Raw genomic sequence first — 20,224 nt, 5'->3', positions numbered from 1 at the left:
ACAGTTTGCTCTTCTTGATGATTGCCCATGATCTTCTTGGCTGCTTTTTTTTTTTAATTGCACATGTCTTGAGGAAAGAACCTCTTTGATGATGATAATCAGGAGCAGTAGTTGGGACATGATAGCCAGTGGCCCCTGGCTTTAGCTAATTGGAGAGTGAGGGAACTTGTGTATGTTTGGAGAAACCCTGTCTTAGTCTGTACAGTACATAGTCCTACTATTTACATAAATGTATGCACACTTCCGTTTAGAAATGCTTAGAACTAAGACCCCGAAGGACTGTATTGTGCTTGGTTTTATAAATGGCTTAAAATAAACTCTACCACTTTGAATCTTGTTTCCAACAGGGAGCCATGATATCCCAAATTGCTCCTGCAATCAAAGTAAAAACTGCAGACTTTTTGCTGAGCTTTGTCAAGTATGCAAGGCTGGTAAATGAGATGGAAAGCATGTCAGGCATTTACATTTGGACGGAGGTTCCTTGGGTCACTGTCTGTATGCAAAAGGGAGTACTCTAACTCTCATCCTTTCCGATTCCTTGCTAGCGTAATTAATTAGTTCTTATTAATTATTCACTAATAGGCAAAAAACCTTACAGTTTAAGAACGTACCTATAGCCCACACATACTTCTACCAGGCACATGTTACCAAATTCTTCCAAGCTACACAGCAAGTGGATTGGACTGTGAAAGACCAGCCCAAATTGTGTTTGCATTTTGGCAAATTTGTAGGGTAGTCCAATATCTCAGAGAGGAGGTCAGGTCTCCTGCTCCCCTGGTGCATTCATTATAGCTGACTGTGATGATCCTGTATTAGTGTAAATATGGTAAGTGCTGTTTGTATAGGAGATACATGGTAAGTGGAATGAAAGAGGAAGGGGAGTGAATGGGCAGTAGAATGCTGGATGATTGGCTGAGTGTTTAAAATGGCTGAGCGTATAAAAGGAAGAGTGACAGTGGAATCTGGGTGGATGTGATGTGATGAAAGTGAGTGGGTTGTTTTGGTGGGTTTTAGAGAGTTGTTTGCCAGGAGAGCGTGGAGAAGGAGGGGGGTGGAGTTCGGATTAGTATTAGATAAAACCATATGCTTATGTGCCTTATGAAGAAATCTTGTTATCTTTGTTATCTTTGTTATATCTAATAAAAACTATATTTGGTTTACCGAAGGCCTGATCCTTGGCTGGGGTTTCACAGACCAGAAGGGAGGGTAAGGTAATGACCAAGGCTGAAGGGAAACTGTAACAAATGGTGGCAGCGGTGAAGAGAATAACACCACAAGTATTCTGAGTCTCTGGGAATACTGGTATTAGGACGTGACTGGTGGTGCTGCCTAGCAGGGGGAATCTGTTGAGATCTGTGCTAGAGCGGGGAGAGAAACCATAAAAAAGGACAGTCCGGACTGGGGGAGTCCCTGGTGGTGCCTAGTGACAGGCAGTAGCCACGAGCAGGTAGGAACCTGACAGGGAGAGCCAGGGAAGGGTGTCACACTGACCAATTTCCCTGCTTTTAAAAGTTTGATACAAATATCTGTGGGCTATAGGTACGTTCTTAAACCATAAGGTTTTTTGCCTATTAGTGAATTTCTCTGCTTTTTAATCTGGGAGGTAAGAAATGGATCCTGTGCAAGCTTGCTGAGAATGGACTGATCATTTGCATGCTTTATTTATTTATTTATTTATTTATTGCACTTGTATACCGCCCCATAGCCGAAGCTCTCTGGGCGGTTTACAGCAATCAAAAACATTAAAACATACAATTTAAAACACATATTCTAAAAACAATTATTGAGTTCAGTGGGATTTACTCCACTGCAATCATGCTTAGGATAGGTGAAAATGACCACAGGGGATGGGGATGGGATGGGGAGGGGAGGGGAGGAAGGGCAGAGGGGAGGAGGGGGAGAGGAGTAGGAAGGAGAGGGAGGGGAAGGGAGGTGGACAGGTTTGATCATTTGCATGTTTATTGAGTTCAATGGTTTTTACTCCCGTGCAATCATGCTTAGGATAGGTAAAACTGACTGGGGGGGAGGGAGGGATGGCTGGAGTGGGCAGGGAAGAAGGACGAGGGGAGGGGTGGAGGAAGGGAGAGGAGGGAGAGGAGGGGAAAGCCAGGTCTGATCATTTGCATGCTTATTGAGTTCAATGGGATTTACTCCTATGTAATCATGGTTAGGATAGGTAAAACTGACCATGGGGAGGGGGAAGGAAGGGATTGGAGGGGGAGGGGATTGAAGGGGAGGGAAGGGGCAAAAGGGAGGGGATAGGAGGGAAGAGAAGGAAGGGTGGGTTTGATCAGTTGCATACTTTTTGAGTTCAGTGGGATTTATTTCTGTGCAATCATGTTTGAAAATGGAAATGGACTGCCTTCAAGTTGATCCTGACTTATGTTGACCCTGTGAATAGGGTTTTCATGGTAAGTGGTATTCAGAGGTGGTTTACCATGGCCTTCCTCTGAGGCTGAGAGGCAGTGACTGACCCAAGGTCACCCAGGGAGCTTCATGGCTGTGTGGGGATTTGAACCCTGGTCTCGCAGGTCATAGTCCAACACTGACCTGGGGGAGGGGCAGGGAGTGTAGGAGGAGGGTAGGAGATTGGGTGGGTGGGCACTGGGCAGAGGGGAAGCCCCTTTCCTTTCCAAAAGGAAAATATTGTGAACAGTGTCATTGCTTTTCATGGTTTCCCCCACCTTTTTATTGCACAACAGGCACATGTAGCCTCCCACCGAAATTTAAACCAAAGCTGTCCCTGGCCACATCCACACCAGATATTTATTTCATTTTGGACAGTCATGGCTTCTCTCAAAGAATCCTGGGAAGTGTAGTTAGTGAAGGGTGCTAAGAGTTGCTAGGAGATGCCCTTTTCCCCTCACAGACCTTCAGTCAGAGTGGCTGACTGTTAAACCAGTCTGGCCATTGGAGCTCTGTTAGGAGAATAGGAGTATCCTCTCAGTACCCTTCACAAACTACACTTCCCGGGATTCTTTGGGGGAAGCCGTGACTGTCTCACGTGAAATCAAAATCTGGCATGGGTGTGATCCCCTGATTAGCCAAGCCAAGCAGCTGTGAGTCTGGCTTTTAGAACATTGACAGTTGTTTCTTACCGAGCATGCCCGACATTATCATTCAGTTCAATGCAAAATTTATTAAATTAATTAAAAATCAGCGAGGCATCTTTTAAACTTTTAAACTGCAGAAGGTGAAGGTCAGCATATGGGGCAAGGCCAGTAACAGTACTCTGTGAACATGGCTGATTTTTAATGAATTTCAACATATTATGAGAACTCTGACACAAAAGTCCAAAAGGGCTCTGGTGTGTTTTTCTTTCTCTTTAGAATTTTAACTCTCCATTCTTTCTGACTGTTTTGTTTATTGCCATGAAAATTGACAGGGTTGTTAAGCAAGCGTTTCTGAGTTCACGACTATAAGGTCTGTAAGGTTTTGTTTTGAAATGAGCTTATGGGAAGCATCAGAATGGCATGGGGGGTATTTTCATTTTAACATTGCGGAATGTGAAAAATCCATGCTGGCTATAGTATACAGCCACTCTTGTGGCTGTATAAAGACTTTTTATTTTTGTAGGGTTTATTTAGATGTCCATTCTTAAGAACAGTATTCTCAGAATACTGAAGGTTTCTGAGCTTGGTTTTAGAGAGCGGTGTGCAGAGACAAACGTAGACCTGAACAGCTTATGATACACCAGGCAAAATGCAGCCAGACATGCATTATTGGCTGCCACATGTTTGACACCTCCTTCCCAGACCTGGCACCAGCATGGTTGGGCAAATGCTGGTCCCTGCTGTGTTGGTGATACTTGCTGGGGCCCCTCTTTGCTCCTTGCAGTGCCTGCAGTTGCAACTGGCATTTTTATATTCCCAAAATGCAATGTGTTAGAAGTTCCAGGTCTGGTGCATTGTTGGTTTAAAAAAATGGCTTGGCATGTTTTTGTGGCAGCGGTTGCCCACCCAAATGCCTCCTCAACCCCTGGACTTAGCCCCCACCCTAGGACTTTGCAAATCCAGGCAGGCAGCAAATCCAGAAAGTTTATCCAGCCTCTGATGGACTGCCATGCCATAACTGTTACTTTTTTGAACTACAACTCCCACGAGCCCAATCCCTGCGGCTGATGGGAGTTGTAGTTTAAAATGTAACTTTTCCAAGCTCTGGATTCACGTGGTGGTGATGAAATGCCTTGTGCTACCATTTTACTACAGTAAATTTGTTATTACTAGTTAATATACATTTGCCATTTATGAAGGAATCGGAATCAGAGTCGGTACATTTCTACCGACTCCAACTCCACCCAAAATTGCCTCCGTCTCCACGACTCCGACTCCACAGCCCTGGGTCCAGGGTCTCAGGGGGGTGTCTTAGACCCCTTCCTTATATGGGAGCAGGGTCCCAGCAGGGTCCCTATGTCTCCAGCATATCACATGTCAATCAGCATGAAAGGAGAGTGTGTTAGCCACAGAGAAGAGTCTTCTAACATGCTTCTTTGTCCTTTCCTGCTTATTGGAACCAATGAGAGTGAAAGGAGGTGAGTCAGCTACAGAGAAGACTCTTTTCAGTGGCTAATACTCTCCAGTAAGCATGCTTTCATGCTTATTGGCTCCTAGGGATGTCTGTTGTTGTGGGAGAAGGCATTAATAAGGACCTGATTCTCAACTCCACAGCAAAAAAGGGTGGTGGTGGCTGTGACTATCATGAAGGGACCCTGCACTTCTGAATTTGCTACTATGCTAGTGATTTCAACTGGCATTCCACTGAATTCAAAAAGTAATGAAATAAAATACAATGTAGGAAATAAAAGTAGCAATAAAATACAATAAAAAGCCAACATGAATGTTTAATAAAAACATGGCGTGGACTAGGGAAGCTCACAGACCACAGTTTGGGAACCCCTGAATTAGATACTTATGGTATGTTGATGGTTTGAAAGAAGAAAAAGAGCCAGTTCTACTTGATTACCTGGGGCTGATGCTTGTTCCTTACAGGCAGGTGGCCATAGGCAAGCGTGTTACAGCCCTTATGTGAATAGTTCCATGATTTAATAAATTTCTGTAGCTGCTCTGCAGCAAATAAATGGCTGTCCATTTGCTACCTGGCCAAGTTCAAGGCTCTAGTTTTGGTGTACAAAGCCCTATACAGCTCAGGACCAGGATACCTGAAAGACCGTCTTACCCCTTATATACCCAGTCGATCACTGCACTCTGCAGGTGAGGGCCCCCTGCAGATACCATCTTATCAGGAGGTCTGTTCTGCACAACATAGGAAACGGACCTTTAGTGTGGCGCACCTACCCTGTGGAATTCTCTCCCCTTGAATATTAGGCAGGCACCGCTCTCTTTTTGGCGCCTTTTGAAGACTTTCCTCTTTCAACAAACCTTTTAAGATGAGACCTATCCCAGTCTGCGTCTGTGTTAGAATTGCTTACTATGTTTTTTAATAATGTTTTTAACCCTTTTTTAAAGTTGTTTTTTTTTAAAAAAAATTTTTTAACGCTGTTTTGTTTTAATGTATTTTAATAAGGTCTGTTTTTATGATGTTTTAAAGTGTTTTTAGCGCTTTGTTTGCTGCCCTGGGCTCCTGCTGGGAGAAAGGGCGGTCTACAAATTAAATAATAAAAAAATTTAAAAAATAAAGATTTACGTTATACTGGAAACCTAATTTACTCTCCGGCTTCGCCTACTGTCAGTCTAAATTGTCTCTTATGCCTTTCTGGCAGAAAGGCCAGGCACAGAGCTGCAGCAGTTTTCTTATCTCTTGTGCGCCTGTACCAGCCCCCTCTTCAGCGGTCGGTTCAGGCTGTCAGGGCTGCACCACTGCCTGCACCAAGCTCCTTGGTTTCACATTCCAGGTTGGCATCCCGGCCTTTAGTGCCGCGCCACAAGTTGCAACATCCCTATAGAAGACTGGTGAATTAAATTGGGCTGCTGTTCTCCAAGCTTGCCACCAGGTGGAAGTATTATTTCACTTTTGGTGAAATGGTGCTGTTAAGAAGGTTCATTGTGTAGAGAAGGATTGCTGTTATGTTGTAGAAGAGCAGGCTTGACCCGTGTGGCCAGAAGGCCAATGTTGGTGATCCGCAAGCCATATGATGCCCCTCTTCCTTTCCTTATTATGGTTATTTATATAGTGCTGTGATGTCTACATACATGGAGTTTTCAGAGTAGCAGAAGCAAAATAGGGTTGTGCCTTTAGGAGACCACAAGCTTTTTTTTGTGTGGCAGCTGGCACCCCAATCCTGCCTCTTAGTTTTCCTCATAAGGGGCAAAGGGAGTGGAGCAATGGCAGCCACTATGAGCAGCAGAACTATGGGACAAGTTGTGGCACCCCTTGGGGAAGATGGTCTGGATAAAACTGCCTCATATGTTTAGATCAGCCTTTCCCACCCTTTGTGTTCCTAGATTTTGCTGGACTCTAACTCCCATCAGCCCCAGCTAGCATGGCCAATGGTCAGGAATGATGGGAATTGCACTCCAGCAACATCTGGGGACCCAAAGGTTGGGAAAGGATGACTTAAATTGAAAGTTAGGAGTAACTGGCTCTGTTAAAGGAGCCCTTAAGAACACTGCTGTTAAGTTGGAGTACTTTTTTTTTTTTTTTACAGAGTAGGAATATATTAGCCTACGGCCATGCTGCCCTGAACACGCCCAATCTCGTCTGATCTTGGAAGCTAAGCACGGTCAGGCCTGATTAGTACTTGGATGGGAGTCCGTCTGGGAATACCGGGTGCCGTAGGCTTAGAGGAAGGCAATGGTAAACCACCTCTGAATACCTCTTACCATGAAAACCCTACGAAGATATCCAAGAAGGATTCGTAATTGACTTGAAGGCATATAACAACAAATAATATATTATAATACAAGGTCTAGTGAGTGCAGTGCTGGACTTGGACAAGGGAGATGCAAATGGGATTCTCAGCTCTGCTCTGGAGTCTCCAGGTGGCCTTTGAGAAGCCACCCTTTCTCATCCTTAGTTCCTCAATGGCAATATAGAAATAACAGCAGTCCATTGCTGCTGGTGTGAGGATGCGGGATAAAGAAATGCTAATGGCCCCAAGCAGGCAGGAATATGGCTTCACCTGTGCCCTGTACAAAAGTAAGTTCAATGGCTCCTAGTCCCAGGCCTTCTAGACTACACTTGCATGTGGCTGTGCTTTTGAGTTTTCCTTAGCTAGCATTTATTTTCTCTGTTTATCATTTTGTTTGGTCACTTATTTTATTTATTTATTTATTAAATTTATTAGTCGCCCATCTTGCTGGCTGTCCAGCCACTCTGGGCGACGTACAAAATAAAAACATACAAATACATTAAAACATTAAACATCTCAACAATAATAATAAAACCTAACCCACCCCAAAAGCCTGCCTGAAGAGCCAGATCTTCAAGGCCCGGCGGAAGCTCATCATAGAGGGGGCATGGCGGAGATCATTTGGGAGGGAATTCCACAAAGTGGGGGCCACAATTGAAAAAGCCCTCTCCCTAGTTCTCACCAGTCTAGCTGTTTTAACTGGTGGGATAGAGAGAAGGCCTTTTGAGGCTGATCTTGTTGGGCGGCATCCCTAATGATGTTGGAGGCGCTCCTTCAGATAGACTGGGCCAAAACCGTCTAGGGTTTTAAAGGTCAGAACCAACATCTTGAATTGGGCCCGGAAAACAACCGGTAACCAGTGCAACTCCTTCAGCACTGGAGTGATGTGATCTCGCCGGCGGCTGCCTTTAATCAGGCGAGCCACCGCATTCTGTACCAGTTGCAGCTTCCAGACCGTTTTCAAGGGTAATCCCATGTAGAGCGCATTACAGTAGTCTAGGCGAGAGGAGACCAGGGCATGTACCACAGATGGGAGCAGATGGTTGGGAAGGTAGGGGCGCAGCCTCCATATCAGATGGAGTTGATACAGCGCCGCCCGGCTCACAGCCGAGACCTGAGCCTCCATGGACAGCTGGGAGTCAAGAATGACCCCCAGGCTGCGGTCCTGGTCTTTCAGGGGCAATTGTACCCCATTGAGCACCAGGTCAACATCCCCCAACCTTCCCTTGTCTCCCACAAACAGTACCTCGGTTTTGTCAGGGTTCAGCTTCAGCTTATTCCTTCCCTTCCAGCCACTCACCGACTCCAGGCACTTGGATAGGGTTTCTACAGCCAACCTCGGTGAAGATTTGAATGAGAGATAGAGCTGCGTGTCATCGGCATACTGGTGACACTGCAGCCCAAATCTTCTGATGATAGCCCCCAGTGGCTTTATATAGATGTTGAACAGCATCAGGGAGAGGATGGAGCCCTGTGGCACCCCACAAGTGAGAGGCCAAGGATCCGAAACCTCATCCCCCAATGCCACTCTCTGGTACCTACCAGAGAGGAAGGAACGGAACCACTGCAATACAGTGCCCCCTATGCCTAACCTCTTCAGGCGGTCCAGAAGGATACTGTGGTCAACGGTATCAAAAGCCTCTGAGAGATCCAGGAGGACAAGGAAGGTGCATTCGCCCCTATCCAACGCCCTCCTCATATCATCCACCAAGGCGACCAAGGCCGTTTCAGTCCCAGGTCCAGGCCTGAAGCCTGATTGAAATGGATCCAGAATGGCTTCTAGGGCAGCTCACAACAATATTAAAAATTATAACATGAAGAATATATCTATTTTAAACAATTTTAAAAAACAGCATTATAGCTTCACAATTAAACATTCATCAGCCTTAGCACTACTCATTTCTAAAACTCCAAACATGTTCCTGAAAAGGAAAGGCCTTACACTGGCTTCCTAGAAAGCCTAAACTACAGATAAGGCTTTGCTCCTTGTTGACAGCAGTCTAACCTCTGATGCTAACTGTTACGATGCCAACTTGGGATAAATGTGTGGAAGATTTGAAATATATATTTTTTTGAAGTTACTGTTGAATGTTTAACTTAGGTGTCCAGGTGTGGTTGTAGAAATTCAGCATTTTTTCATGTTTAAAATATTAATTAAAAATCAAGATTTAAAAAATCTAGGCTTAATGGACAATATAAAAACTGACAAATCACCGGGCCCGGATGGCATCCAGCCGAGAGTTCTCAAAGAACTCAAATGTGAAACTGCTGATCTGCTAACTAAAATATGTAACTTGTCCCTCGGGCCCTCCTCCGTGCCTGAGGACTGGAAAGTGGCAAATGTAACGCCAATCTTCAAAAAGGGATCCAGAGGGGATCCCGGAAATTACAGGCCAGTTAGCTTAACTTCTGTCCCTGGAAAACTGGTAGAAAGTATTATTAAAGCTAGATTAACTAAGCACATAGAAGAACAAGCCTTGCTGAAGCAGAGCCAGCATGGCTTCTGCAAGGGAAAGTCCTGTCTCAGTAACCTATTAGAATTCTTTGAGAGTGTCAACAAGCATATAGATAGAGGTGATCCAGTGGACATAGTGTACTTAGACTTTCAAAAAGCGTTTGACAAGGTACCTCACCAAAGACTTCTGAGGAAGCTTAGCAGTCATGGAATAAGAGGAGAGGTCCTCCTGTGGATAAGAAATTGGTTAAGAAGCAGAAAGCAGAGAGTAGGAATAAACGGACAGTTCTCCCAATGGAGGGCTGTAGAAAGTGGAGTCCCTCAAGGATCAGTATTGGGACCTGTACTTTTCAACTTGTTCATTAATGACCTAGAATTAGGAGTGAGCAGTGAAGTGGCCAAGTTTGCTGACGACACTAAATTGTTCAGGGTTGTTAAAACAAAAAGGGATTGCGAAGAGCTCCAAAGAGACCTCTCCAAACTGAGTGAATGGGCGGAAAAATGGCAAATGCAATTCAATATAAACAAGTCTAAAATTATGCATATTGGAGCAAAAAACCTGAATTTCACATATACGCTCATGGGGTCTGAACTGGCGGTGACTGACCAGGAGAGAGACCTCGGGGTTGTAGTGGACAGCATGATGAAAATGTTGACCCAGTGTGCGGCAGCTGTGAAAAAGGCAAATTCCATGCTAGCGATAATTAGGAAAGGTATTGAAAATAAAACAGCCGATATCATAATGCCGTTGTATAAATCTATGGTGTGGCCGCGTTTGGAATACTGTGTACAGTTCTGGTCGCCTCATCTCAAAAAAGGATATTATAGAGTTGGAAAAGGTTCAGAAGAGGGTAACCAGAATGATCAAGGGGATGGAGCGACTCCCTTACGAGGAAAGGTTGCAGCATTTGGGGCTTTTTAGTTTAGAGAAAAGGCGGGTCAGAGGAGACATGATAGAAGTGTATAAAATTATGCATGGCATTGAGAGGGTGGATAGAGAAAAGTTCTTCTCCCTCTCTCATAATACTAGAACTCGTGGACATTCAAAGAAGCTGAATGTTGGAAGATTCAGGACAGACAAAAGGAAGTACTTCTTTACTCAGCGCATAGTTAAACTATGGAATTTGCTCCCACAAGATGCAGTAATGGCCACCAGCTTGGATGGCTTTAAAAGAAGATTAGACAAATTCATGGAGGACAGGGCTATCAATGGCTACTAGCCATGATGGCTGTGCTGTGCCACCCTAGTCAGAGGCAGCATGCTTCTGAAAACCAGTTGCCGGAAGCCTCAGGAGGGGAGAGTGTTCTTGCACTTGGGTCGTGCTTGCAGGCTTCCCCCAGGCACCTGGTTGGCCACTGTGAGAACAGGATGCTGGACTAGATGGGCCACTGGCCTGATCCAGCAGGCTCTTCTTATGTTCTTATGTTCTTAAATCTCATGCAGTTTCAGGAACATAGGGTGTGCTAACAAAAAGGCGTTAAGATAGTTTCAGTCAAAGATGAAGAAAGTGAAATGACTGAAAGACAAACCACATAAGGAGGCCTAAGGTGCAAGGGCATCTGAATGGGGAGGCCACTCCCAAAGAAACCGGCCCTGGATTCCTTGGATTGGAGTAACTATTGATCAGTTGCAAATGCCTCTTTCTTGGCGAAGATGGAGGAGAGAGCAGTGGTGGGGCAGCTGCAGGTGTTCTTGGCAGTAGCTCCCTGTGCAAGGTTTTATTTTTGGGCCCCTTAATTTTTTTGGGGAAAAAATAATAATAAAACAAATACGATATAACAATTGTTTATAAATAATTTTCATTTCAGCAAATCCATTTCAGGGGCCCCTTTGTCCTGTGCCTTGTGCCTGTGCACCTGTTGTACCTGCCTAGTTATGGCACTGGTTCTTGGAGGACACAGGTCATCAAGATCTGCTCCAGTCTGGGTTCAGGCCTGGCTATGGGACTGGGTCAGCCTTGGATGCCCTGATGGATGACATCTACAGAGAGTGGGTCAGGGGGAGTGTGTCATTGCTCCTGTTTCTTGATCTCCCAGTGGCTTTCAATACCATTGACCATGGTATCCTCCTGGACTGATTCAATGGAATGGGAATTGGGGACACCGTGTTCCAGGGGTTCCAGTCCTGCTTGTAGGACTGAGTCCAAAGAGTAGTGTTGGGTAATTATTTTTCACTCCTCTGACAGTTGTGGTGTGGGGTGCCACAGGGTACCATCTTATCCCCAATGCCATTTAATATCTATATGAAGCTGCTGGGAGCGGTCATGAGGGGTTTCACAGCTAGGTGTCATCAGTGTGCTGGTCACACTCAAATCTACTTCTCCATCACATCTGAATCAGGAGAGGCAGCATCGGGACACAGTGATGGGATGGATTAAGGAAAGTAAGCTGAGCTTGAATCCTGGCAAAGCAGAGGTACTCTGGGTGAGTGGTTCCCGTGTCTGAGAAATTGATCAGTTGCCTACCCTGGATGGGGTTGCAGTCCCCATGAAGGTGCAGGTATGCAGTCTGAGGGTGCTTCTGGATCCAGCTCTGTCACTGGAGGCCCAGCTAGTCTCAGTGGCTAGAAGAAGTGCCTTTTATCAGCTGCCCCTAGTAAGAAAACTGCGACCATTCCTGGACTGGGATAGCTTGGTCACAGTAGTTCAGGCACTGGTGACTTCAAGACTGGATTATTACAATGCACTCTATGTGGGGCTTCCTTTGCCCTTGACTGGGAAACCTGCAATTAGTGCAGAATGCTGCAGCCAGATTGCTGATGGGAGCTAGACCATGCCAGTATGTAACACCTCTGCTGAGAGATCTGCACTGGTTGCCAATTTGTTACCGGGCCCAGTTCATGGTGTTACTACTGGTATACAAAGCCTTTAACAGCTCGGAACCAGTTTACTTGTGAGAGTGACTTACTCCATATGTGCCCGTTTGAGCACTTTACTCTGCAGAACAGGCACTGTTACAGGAGCCATGTAATACTTGTTCCGCACTTGTAAGAAACCATTCTTTGCGTGCGGCAGCACCTGTTCTTTGGAACTCCCTGCCTGTTGACATCAGGCAGGCACCTTCCCTGTATTCCTCGTGGCACTTGCTTAACACTTTTTTGTTTAGGCAAGCCTTTCCAGACACATAGATGTTGATCTCTTTTCATTTTTTTATTTAGTAACTGTTTTAATTATTTTAAATATGTTTTTAATTTCTTGTTTTTAACCGTTTTACTGATAAAAAAAGGCTCTCAGAGAAGCTTACAGAACTCAGCTGTAATAAGTGACAGCCCTGTAGCGTCAGCTTCTAATGTTGGTGCCTGCTAAATGCATAGTTGTTCCTTCTGATTCAGCTGATCTGCTGTTTGCTCTTTCAGAATGAAGAAATGGCCCGCCAGCTGGTGGAGCTAGGTTTCCGAGGAAGTGGAGAAGTGCTAAAAAGGGAAGACTTTGTAGCTAGGAAAGTCGCTGCTGAGGCTTCGCGGCTCTCGGAAAGACACCAGCAAAAGTAAGAGTGACTGCGTCTGTGTGTAAAATGAACCACGTCTCAAGATTAGGAAGAACAGAGGCAAACTGTTTACTTCCATTTTGCAAGACACACTAATAGTCAAAGCCTTCTGTGAGCCCGTAGTCCCCACTGGAGGAGGCTACCCTCTGAATCTCTGCATGGTTCAGTGCTGAACCATTTCAGTGCTTTTGGAGCACCTGCTTTGCATGCAAAAAGTCACAGGTTCAGTCCTGAGCATAGAATCGTAGAATCACAGAATAGTAGAGTTGGAAGGGGCCTGTAAGGCCATCAAGTCAAACCCCCTGCTCAATGCAGGAATCCAAATCAAAGCATTCCCAACAGATGGCTGCCCAGCTGCCTCTTGAATACCTCCAGTGTCGGAGAGCCCACTACCTCTCTAGGGAATTGGTTGCATTGTCGTATGGCTGTAACAGTTAGGAAGTTTTTCCTGATGTCCAGTCGAAATCTGGCTTCCTGCAACTTGAGCCCATTATCCCATTATTCCAGGCATCTCCAGGTAGGGCTGAGAGAGACCTTGTTCTTAAATCCTGGAGAGCTGCTGCCAGTCAGTGTAGACAATACTGAGCTAAATGGACCAGTGGTCTTGCTCAGTATAAGGCAGCTTCCTCTGTTCCTCTGAGTCAGCCTCTGCTGAAGATAGAACATTTTACTGCGTTATCCTATTTGATGCAATTGCTCCTTCAATCATCCCTAATGTAGAGATGTGGCAAATGACCTGCCGTTGGAGAAGGCTGCATGCTGAATTTGTACATGGCTTGCTCCTTTCCAATAAGGAGGCACACCTGTATCAAGGATTCATGCAGAAACTCAAGGGTAGGGCTCTTCTGCAGGCAAATACATCTTACTCATATGTACAAACTTGAAAAAAAGTTAAATGGTTTTTGTACAGTGGAGTGTGCCTGTTACTTTTTTAATTGGGAAAAATACCATGCATTGGCTACTGGATGTTTTGGGAAACACTTAAGGTGCACAAACAACTGTGATTTTTCTTGTCCCAAGCTTGAAAAACTATAGCAGCTTGGATGAAAACAATACCTGCGGGGAAAACTAAAGGAATACTCTGGCCTGCTACCCACTTTACAGCAAATAGTGGATAATTTTGTCAGATGAGGAATGGGTTCAAGTGGTGCTGTCCTCCATATCCCTTGCTGCCCCATGTGGCATCCCAGAACCATCTCAGCAGATGCAGCTTGTCATGCAAGGGTGAGAAAAGCTGCACCTGCAAAATACCCTCTTTGAACCCAACCCTTCAAGATACAAGTGGTTTGCTTTCTTGGCCCTGGCCTCCTTAGCCAGGGGGCACTTTTAGCAGTGGGCCACTGCCAGCACATTAGAATTTGTCAACGTTCCCCTGCTGCAATACAGTAGACCTACACCGCATCCACCCCAGACATTTAAAGCGCATAGCCTCCCCCAAAGAATCCTGGAAACTGTAGTTTGCCCCTCAGAGAGTTACAATTCGCAGGATTCTTTAGGCGAAGCCATGTGCTTTAAATGTCTGGGGTGGATGTGACCCTAACTACTAAGTGCCACCAATGGCTGCCTGCATTGATTTTTAACACTTGCAGCAAACCAGTTCCTTAGCTCTGTGGTGGTGGATTTAGACTTTTTCTCTCCTCCAGTTTTTTTGGGATCAAAACTCTTACTTTGCTTGGACAGCTGTCAAGCATATGCTGTCACGTTAGCTGTGAAAATGAAAGTGAAACATGTGCCAGAGCAAAACATTTTCACTTATTTTGATCCATATATATGCATAATTGGTAATTAACCTCTGCCTTCCACATGCTTTGGAAGGTCATAGAAGGAAATGCTTGAAACTATGGCTGTTAAAGGATTACTCTTAAATTTGAGCTAACAATTTAAGCATTTTTTTTAGGTACTATATTTTTTTTCTTGTGTCATCTGGGCAATTCCTGGACTTTGGGTGCTAATGCTGGTTTCCATGGCTCTTTGTTCTAGATTAACAGTTTGCCTCCAATGACACGTTAAGCACTCCGCTTGCTCAGACATGGATAACTGAGGAGGTTTGATGTACAAAATGAGTTAATATGATTTTTAAGTATTGGAACTTTTATCTAATATTGCAATTACAATATTAATGTAATATGCAGTTTACTCTCAGTGGCCTTCTGTTTTTCCATGACTTCTAATGCATGTAGTTGTTTTCTATTTTTATTATTGTAACAATGTTTTCAGCAAATTCCCAAGCTTGCACATTTCTAATCCAAGATGAATGGGTTTATGAAGTACAGAGACTCGTTACAATACGGTTTAGTAAGTGGTGAGCTCATTTGGCGAACAAGATCCCTGCCAAGCAGGAAAGAGAGATGAAATCTGCTTGGGGCAAGCCAGTCAGTCAGCACATCATGTGAATGTGGCCTTTCCTTATTTTGAGTCAATCAGGGTACAGAGAGTGAGTGGATAACCTTACACAGGGCCTACAGTCTGGAAAGCATATCAGTTGCACATGGATTTCGCATAAGTGCCAAAGTAAGCCGACTAATCTTTAGTTGCTGGCCTCTGTTTTTGTTTTCTTTAATCACAAGGGTTCCTTCTTACTTTCCTTCTTTCCTCCGCATGGGAGGCATTTCTTCACTGCAGTCTCCTAAGTATCCTAAACTTGTAATATGTTTTCACTTTTATTGAAAACATCAGTAACAAAGAAAAACTAATGATAAAGTTCGCTGGGGATTTTATCATATCTTCATGCACTGGGCTAGCTACTGATAGCACTGTTAAAACAGTTGTAGGTCTGCGCTATCTCTACCAATCCTTATGGCAAGTAAAAAACAAAATACAATAGGATTAGCAATGCTTTCTAAAAATAACTTGCACTATTGCATAAGAGGGCTTAATTTGACTACCTTGAACAGCTATGAAATGTAGATGTGTGTTCTGACTAGCAGGGGCCTGTTTCAACCTGCTTTAATCAAGAATTTCTCCTTCTCATAAGATGTGAATTTGTCTTCCTTTTCCTTCCCTCTGCCAAGGGGTGGTTTTGGTTATAGGATGGTTTGGCTAAAAACCCTTCTTTTGAAGGGGTCAACAGGTTGTGCCTGGTTTGCTTTGATATATTTCCACAAGAATGGAAATGTTGCTGGGCGGGGCTAGATCTCATGTTGCACAGAGAGCCAGCTCTTTTGCTGGAGCAACAGAAAGGCAGGATTTGGGCTCTGCCCTTTCAGCGCTGGGTTGGTGTACATGGTTCTGCTCAGGAGCTGAACAAGGGATGGAGGCCCAAATGCTTTAGGGATGCGAAGAAGGGCCCAAGGAACAGATCAACAGAACAAAAGTAAATGGTTGGAAACACATGGACCTTGGTGTGGGTAAACTCTCTGCGTAGAACATTTTTGTGTGACAGAAGATAATCAGACATATTTCTGGTAGGTTAAAAACAAATCGAAACACATGAGATCCGTTGCTGGTTCTTCCTGTTACAGGACTCGTGAATCAGCTGCTTATGTCAACATTCTTGCATCTTTCTACATGCCTGGAGAACACCTGGATATTTGTGTTGCAGTTTTCAGAAACTGAGGATCTCTGTGCAGTTGCCAACTTGCTTTGTGTAGGAAGGCTTGTTCTAAAGGCAAAGATGTGGACAACCTTTTCTGATTCAGCTGATTACTGATCCTGTGCCAATGTGTTGCCCAGGAGAGAATAATTCTAAGGCTTCTGGTGAGACTTCAGACTTGTGTTAGTGGCTGGAGAACAGGACCACTGAGCTACTACAGTACTAGGGTGCTGCAGTAATTCTTTCCTCCCCCTGCAGCTCAGTAAGCCTACCCACATCTATCTGCACATGCCAAATCAGCCTTGAGCTGTTGTCTCTTCCGTTCCTCATCCCACTATACCAACAGCATTTTCTAATCCAAAAGTCACCACTACATAACTGGAATTATTGGGAAAGCCTTCCATATTCAACAGTATTGTTTCTAAGGGGTGTTGAGCACTCACATTTCTTCATTTTTATCCCAGTCTGCATCTGTATTTGAATTATTTTAAAGATGTTTTTATTGTTTTATCACTTGATGTTTGCCACCCTGAGCTCCTTTTGGGAGGAAGGGTCGGATATACATTATTATTGTAGGAAATAACTTGAGCAATTTTTATTTAGACCTACCTGCCAGGATGACTCAACCTGGATTTCATGAACACCACCAGCTTTCTGAAGTTGTGGTGCCAGCTCGACTGGATCAATAGTATCTCCTGTTGTAAATCCAAAGCGTCAGGTACACTTCACATATCACACTGTGGAAAACATGTGATGTGTGTGTTCCCTTTTTGCGTTCATGCGAGGAGGAGTTGTGGCCAATCCTATCTTTCAGACATGTGAACCTCTATCATACACATGGTTAAAATTATGTTAAAATGTTAAGCTTTTATGTATTCATGTAAAATGCTTTAAGTGTAAAGTGCCATGTCAGACTGGAACTGGCCCAGTAGTTGGATTTTTAAGCTGTGAAGTTACTGCCGGTTCTGCTTTTTGTCCACAGTACTAGGGAAGTGTTGGAAGTGTGGCAGCAATTGGCTGGAAGAATCAACGTGACAAACAGATGGGAAAGGACTGTAGCTCAGTGGTAAAACAACTGTCTTGCATGCAGAAGGCATTGGGTTCAATCCCTAGCACAGCCAGGAAGGGCTGGAAAAAGCTCCTCCCTTCCTGAAACCATGGAGAATTGCTGCCAAGCAGTATAGACAGTACTGAACTGGATGAGCCAGTGGTCTGACTCAGTATAAGGCTGCTTCTTGTGCTCCTATGTAAGGTTTCTCCGCCCTTCTGAAAGGATAATTTGAATCCTCCAAAATAATCCTTTGCCTTGTTCTGGCTGCCCTTCACCAACCAGACAGCATGTGCCTGGGCTCAGCTTCCAATTGTCATTCCACTTTCCAGCCACTGGCTCTTCTCCCTGTCCCACCAACATCTGATGTGCGTTTGGTGGAAACTCTCGAAAGGACTTTCTTAGTTGGCCCTGCCTAGACTTTGAAACTCCCTACCAAAGGAGGTTCGCCTGGACCCCGGTCTTCCACTGACAGGCCTTTTTAAAAAAATTCAAACAGATGTTTGGCCTACTGGGCTGGCTTGTTTTGTTTTTCTCTGCTGTGTGTTTATCTGTATTTGTAATTTAATTATGTTTTAACTAGCTGCCATTTGTATCTGATTTTGTTGCCCCATTCCTTGTTTGTTTGTGAATTAGTTATTTTTATTCTGAATTTTATTGTTAGCCATCTTAGACATTTTTATGGAAATGCAGGGTAAAAATGAAGCAATCAGTTAATACCTTCCACACGTATATCACATTGGTTCCAGTCGATCCATATAAACAGGTGCAGACTCTGAGACCAAACTCTGTGATCCCACTCCCAAGTTTCTAAAGTAGGTGGCAATGTACCATAGTGTATAGAACTTACCCCTGGCACTGGAAAGACAATTTAGATTTATTTCCCCCCCCCCCGATAATTGCATAGCACTTGCCAGACTTTTATAGTATAGTTTTGCAAATACGTCTCCACAAGTTACTGCCCACAAAGTTTACTAGCTTGTCAGCCCATACATGGGCATGCTAGTACTTTGTGATACATTGATGTCCTGAAAGAGGGGGCAAATACCTCTTCTAATTTACGAAGGGTTTCCTCCTGGTTGATCAAATGGAAGCAGTTCTGACTCCCCACAGACTCACTGACAGGCAACAAGGCAAGGGCCATATTCAAGTGTGCCTCACAGCCCTAGCAAAGAAACCATGTGTGGCCTGGGACTTTGGAAGCGGAGATCAGAGTTCGAATTTCTGTTTGGCCATAAAGCTCACTGGCCTTGGACCAGTCACACATTCGTTCAACAGCCTTGTGACGTAGGCCAGACTATGAAGATGAAACTGGAGTAACCTGCTGCATCTGTGTATGCCACCCTCCCTGAAGTCTTTAGAAGAAGGAAGGGTACAAAGGGGGCGGTGATGGTGATATCTTAATGTTGTTGCCACCGTGCCACATACATTTCCCAGTCTTAGCACTGATGTAGGGCACTCCTCGCCGAGAGCAAATGTGTACTTAATTGAAAGGCACAAATGTAATAGGAAAGGAACAGGATAAGTCTTTACATTAGGTCAGAGTTATGTCTTTGAGTTTCATCTTCCACATGAAAAGTATTTGAATATAGCCTCCAAAGAGGAAACGTGAAGGGAGCGGAAAGGGATGTGTCTTTTCTAAACGTTGCCTTTGGTTTTGGCATCACAGATTCACCCACTGAAATACAATGGAAAGAATTAAGCCCTGGGATCCGACAGTAGTTATTATTCTAAACGTTTCCATGTATTTCAGTGACTGGGACTACAGGAAACGGCAAGCCCCCAAGCAATTATTTACACAGTAGAGAATGGGACATCTTAACAATGATTAGCTTCGTGTGAGAGAAACTTTGCATCCCTGTGCATATGTGTGGCTTGAAGGCTGTCCCCTGATGATCTGGCACTGAGGACAAATTGCAATACAGTCTGTATGGCATTAGAAACCAAGCCTTTGAATGTCTTTTGACTTTGAATCCCACTAGAACCAGCCGGAGTCTCCCTTTCAGTATACGTGGCTGTGCAGCTTCTTTGTTTACACCTTTGTGTATTTAGCATCTCCACAGAGTGGCTATGCATAGCTGGAATCTGACATTGGCACAGCATTGACATTCTCATAACCATGGCTCTTTGGGATTTTTTTTTAATTGAAAAAAAAACACCAATTTCTAAGCCCTCTTTGCTGTGGAGTTGGAAGCCAGGCACCTGTGCACGCCATCTCATGGTGGTTTCAGCAAGGTGGTGAGCAGCCAGCATTCTCAACCTCAGCATGGCAACTGGGTCATGCAAAGCGTCCCTTCGTTTGCATTAGAAAGGAAACAAAATGTTGAGATGCACTTTATTTAATGTGCTTTTGTAGGCAAAAAGGTCCTTTGAGTAGACACATGGGGAGTTTTCACACGAGACACTGAAAATGTATGAACCTCTTTTATCCTGTTTGTACACGTGTGTGAGTTATTGCAAGACAAGACCATTTTAAATGGGACTTACATGTTGATCAAAGGGCCTCCGGCCTCCAGCAGGCTATTCTACCCCTCCCCCAGGTTTCCATTTTTGCATTCCAACTGATGCTGAACATTTGATGGTTACCGAGCACGCTCAGCCCTATCAAACTGTTTTGCCCCGTTTAGGGTGCACCTTTTTGAAAGGGTTTTATTTCTGGGGTGGGGGATTATTTCTGGTGCTCCTCTGAGCATGCTGGTACCTTTCTCATGTTTCTCAGTGTCCCTGTTTTGGTTCTATTTCTGTCGGCACTTACCACTTTAGTTTGCTATTAAGAGGGCACAATCGTATGTGGGATTTTCCTTTTCTTTGGAGACATGTGGGTGAGTGTTTATACAGAGACATTGGATACAACTATTTTAGAAGTCTTTTCCATTTGCTATGTTTGCAGGAGAA

The 20,224-nt window shown here is 44.4% G+C and overlaps 1 protein-coding gene and 1 non-coding gene across 4 annotated transcripts in view; both read left to right on the top strand.

The window, feature by feature from the left end:
• The window catches only part of CFAP299 (cilia and flagella associated protein 299), a 467,999-nt gene that overhangs the window by 8,708 nt on the left and 439,067 nt on the right, over positions 1–20,224 (top strand). For all 3 annotated transcript variants that reach the window (XM_061584792.1, XM_061584793.1, XM_061584791.1), the window contains exon 2: positions 12,619–12,749. In XM_061584792.1, coding sequence (XP_061440776.1) covers positions 12,619–12,749 — 131 coding nt within the window. The remainder of the gene's footprint in view (positions 1–12,618; positions 12,750–20,224) is intronic.
• Positions 6,620–6,738, top strand: LOC133364641 (5S ribosomal RNA). Its single transcript, XR_009757992.1, has one exon. It is a non-coding gene; the product is annotated as a 5S ribosomal RNA (ribosomal RNA).

Source organism: Rhineura floridana, chromosome 9, assembly GCF_030035675.1.
Source record: "Rhineura floridana isolate rRhiFlo1 chromosome 9, rRhiFlo1.hap2, whole genome shotgun sequence".
Classification (NCBI taxonomy): Eukaryota; Metazoa; Chordata; class Lepidosauria; order Squamata; family Rhineuridae; genus Rhineura; species Rhineura floridana.
The sequence above is the reverse complement of the archived record's forward strand: the minus strand, read 5'-3'. Positions and strand labels throughout refer to the sequence as shown.